Genomic DNA, 4,143 nt, shown 5'->3' with positions numbered 1-4,143 from the left:
GATACGATTTCGAGCGCCACGATCACAACCAAGTTCTTAATATTTCCATGCAGGAGGACAGATACCTCCGTGTAGCTTAAAATTTGAATATATATTCTCTTAATAGTAGCTTCTTCGTAAACCTGCTTCCATTTGGATTGAATAGCCTATGGATCAAATATCCCAGATTAATCGATATATTGTAAATTCATAGACGATGCTTAAGAAATCCTTGATCAACTATCAACGTTTGTCAGGTTGCATATATAAACCGAAACATGTTCTTTTATTGTAGCTCTAAATCTGTGAATTATTACAAGAAGCTTTCAGCATCTCCGTATGTGTAAAATCTAAAACTTGCCTAAAAAATGAATTTCAAAACTTGAATTGAGTGTTAGAGATACAATTTGTATCTTCCGTATGAGAGTGTGTGTGTGTGTGTTTGTACAAGAGTATAATATCCTGTTTCTACAATAAGGCCTATACAAAAGGGAATTGGAAAGTGGTGGTTGAATCAGAAGGGTTTCTTCAAGTGCTTGAAATCCAAGGAGGAGTCCACACACTCAGCTTTGCTCCTGCAACCATTCAACCATTTCAACAACTCCGTAGCTTTCTCTTTGGTGCCCTCAGCACAACCCACTTGCAACAAAACAAGGAGTTTATGAAACACCCCCATTTGAAGAGCCTCCACCAGCATCCCTTCTTCTGTCTTGTCACAAACCTTCCAAAGAACCGAAACACCAAAGCTCGAACTCAACTCAGACACCCTCAAAAGCTTCTTAATCACCACAGGCAAAGTCAAAGCATTGCTTTTAGCCATGTGCAACCCTTGTTTACAATCACAAACACAATCCAACACCCCCAAAGCCTTCTCACACACCCCTTTCTCCGCATCAACAAGAACCTCCAACAACACCGAAACCAAACCCAACTCCACCAATCTCTCGCAGGTTCTTCCTCTATAACTCACTGATGAATTAACCAACTTAAAAATCGTTGACAAACATGCCTTCAAGGAACTACTCCCAACGGGCTCCTTAACCATGTTAACCAGAGCTTCGAAAACCCCTTCACACTTCACCAACGCCTCAACACGCATTTCCTTCAGCAACAAAGCAGCGTTCTGCCTTGTCGCCAATTGTTTACCATTCATGAACCAAACCATGCAAGAAATAGAACTCACTGACCCCAACACGGTTCTACCATCTTCGGAAAGAGGACGCATCCACGTCAACGCCCCCAGAATCTCATCCAACACAACCACGTTCTTCTCGACCAACCCACGTGAGAATATGTTGAACGCATTAGCCAGTGCTAGAGCAGCACCGTTGACCACTATGCACCTCTTGTTCCTCTCACTCTCCTTCCCCCACGCCTTAATCTTCCTCACCAACTCCACACACCTGTTCTCGTCCCCGTTCTGCGCCGCCGACAGGATCCTCGTACACGTGTCAGCAACCTCGTACGGAGTCACCGGGATCCGAGGAGTGGGGATCCGTTCGATCCCGTAGGAGCGGTGCTCCACGCACCAATCCTGAATCATCCTCCGAATGGAGTGGTTCGGGATCATCTCGAAGCTGTTCAACTCCGTCTTCGTAACCGGGCACGTGCGGTTCCCAGACTCGATCCACTTCTCGATGCTGTCTCTGTCGTAGGTTATCCCGGTGGACACCGTGACGGGGTCTTTCATCATGTCCAGGGTTACCGGGCAGCGGAAGTGGGTGGGGATCGCAATCTCTATCTCCAAATCGCTACCGGAACTCAACTCTTTCCCCTTCCGAGCACGCCGGAACACTCTCCCTCTGGTCCACGACAACACCATTTTTCTTCAACGGTAAAAATTTACGATTTTTTTGTATGTATGTTTATTGGGCAGATCTAATTAGAAGGGTTGCGTTGTATATGTGTGAATGTGATGGGGAAAAGAAAGGTGTGAGGTTTGGGTATATATAGTGACGGGTCAAAGCTAGCGTGGTGAGACCGTGAGAGATGAATAGTTCAGCAAGAATGCGTCAAATAAAGGAAAGAAAAAAAAAAAAAAAAAGGGGTGATTTTTATTTGTTTATTCTGTGCGCGTGTGAGTTAGGACTTATAGGGATTATAATTTGAACGTTGAACGTTGAAAGTTTGAACACACTCTCACTCGGGGCTCGAAGATGTTGAAACATGTTATTTAGTTAATTGATTAAACTGAGGAAATAAAGTAGTAGAGGAGTAGTTGGTTGAGGTTGAAGATGAAGTTTGAACGGCGTGGGAAGGAGTTGACTGGGACTGAGTCAGCAAGGTCGGTGTGCTGACTTGCATTCCTTTCATTTTTCGCATTTGCAATTGCAGTTGCATGCACTTTTTTAAACGTTGTTCTTTTTGGCTTTTTGTGGTTGTAACTTTGCGTTTTTGCTTTGATAATTTGTGGCGATGGCGTAGGGTGAGTCTACGAGTGCCTGCGTGTGCGTGTGCGTGTGCGTGTTTGATTGAAAGTTGTCCCCGCCGCTTACGGAAACATGGGTCGGTGTTTGCCACTTTTCCCAAATTCTTTTCATTCAACTCAAACCAGGTGGGTACTGCCACTTACTACTGTTCTTCCCATGCCAATGTAACGCGGAAGAACATGCTTCCTTTTGTTTCTTTATTACACGTGTTGTGTGCTTATTGGTTATGCGATTTGATATTTTGTTCTGTAAAACGTGTGAGAAGGATGATAAAAACTACTCTATGAAATAACCAAGATTATAAACGTTATTAATAACGCGTACAATCAATTGTCTACATTGAAAGTGAAATCATTTTTTATAATTATAATCGATTCGAATAAATCTGTCAAAAAGTAAGGTTAAGATTATTAGTTTTATTTAAATACAAATAAAAATTATATATATATATGAAAAAAAAGTAAAACGAAAACTATAAAAATTTAATCATTAACTATAAAAAATATTATAATATTTTAATTCTTGCCACCAACCTACCCAATTCATTGAATAAACAATTTAATAAAAAATATAAATTAAAAAAAAAACTTTCTCAAGCATGTTTTAATTACACAAGTTTAATATGATAGGTCTTCGCAATGGAACGATTCAACAATACTGACATATGAACTTAATTGACATAAATAATTGAAATTATTTCTGACTTAAAATTTTAAAATAATATTTAAAACTTAAAACTCACTTAATTCTGAACTATGTAAATAAAGATAAAAGAAGAGAAAGTTATTAATTTATTTATCTTGAAAAAAGGTATGGGTTAGTGGTCTAAGTTCTCTTATATATTTGACGTAAAAAAAGATAATAAAAGATATAGATTTAGAAACGATGTAACCGGTTTTATTTTTATTAATTAACCTATGACGTTGTCCTATGGATAACCAATATTGTTGTTCCTCTTTCTTCTCTGGCGATACTATCCATGTAATTGGTTATAAAGTTGTTTTAAAGCATTATTCATATACAAAATACATACGTAATATACGATGAGAGTGGATGATACATATAGTGTAAAATAGTATGTTGACGTAGATTGTTTGATAAAAATAAAGTGGAGTTGGCATATATGTGGGTCTGGTTGGGGGCACATGCTAGATATGATAGATAATACATATATGATATATATGGTTGCTGCCCCAACTACGTACAGAGAAGGGTATAGTTGGATTCAACTTTGACTTCCACCAAACTCCCTTTGTCCCATGTAAGACAACATTGTCTCAATTCTTAAAACCTACAAAAATTACATTCACACTCCTACCATGTTTTTATCTAGATTTGGTTAGTCGAATTGTATCCACTCTTATTTTTATGTGTCAGTTTGGTACCCATTTTTAAAAAGATATCAATTAAATCCTAACTTTTAAAAAGATGCTTCAATTAAGTTATTTTCAACAAAAAATTATTAACACATTAATGATATTGATATTTAAAATGACTTATAAATTAAGTAATGATATTTATATTAAAATTTAGTGATAAAAGTCATAAATTAAGTTAACGACTTTAATAACTTTTGTCTGGAAGAGATATGATTAAGACATTTTTTCAAAAGTTAAAACTTGATTGAAACAGTTAGTTTTATAAATGATACCAAGCTGACACATCTAACCGAGAGTGTATCATCCGACTAATTAAACCTTTCGTCTTTCTACCTTATTCTTACAATTTTCTCTCA

General features: G+C 37.7%; 1 protein-coding gene across 1 annotated transcript; it reads right to left on the bottom strand.

The window, feature by feature from the left end:
• Positions 1-244: 244 nt before the first annotated feature.
• LOC114194376 (U-box domain-containing protein 20) lies at positions 245-1,922 on the bottom strand. The gene has a single exon (XM_028084553.1). It carries the CDS (start codon positions 1,799-1,801, stop codon positions 494-496), a length of 1,308 nt encoding a protein of 435 aa, XP_027940354.1. The 5' UTR covers positions 1,802-1,922; the 3' UTR covers positions 245-493.
• Between the last annotated feature and the right edge of the window lie 2,221 nt (positions 1,923-4,143).

This window comes from Vigna unguiculata, chromosome 8, assembly GCF_004118075.2.
Source record: "Vigna unguiculata cultivar IT97K-499-35 chromosome 8, ASM411807v1, whole genome shotgun sequence".
Taxonomy (NCBI): Eukaryota; Viridiplantae; Streptophyta; class Magnoliopsida; order Fabales; family Fabaceae; genus Vigna; species Vigna unguiculata.
The sequence above is the reverse complement of the archived record's forward strand: the minus strand, read 5'-3'. Positions and strand labels throughout refer to the sequence as shown.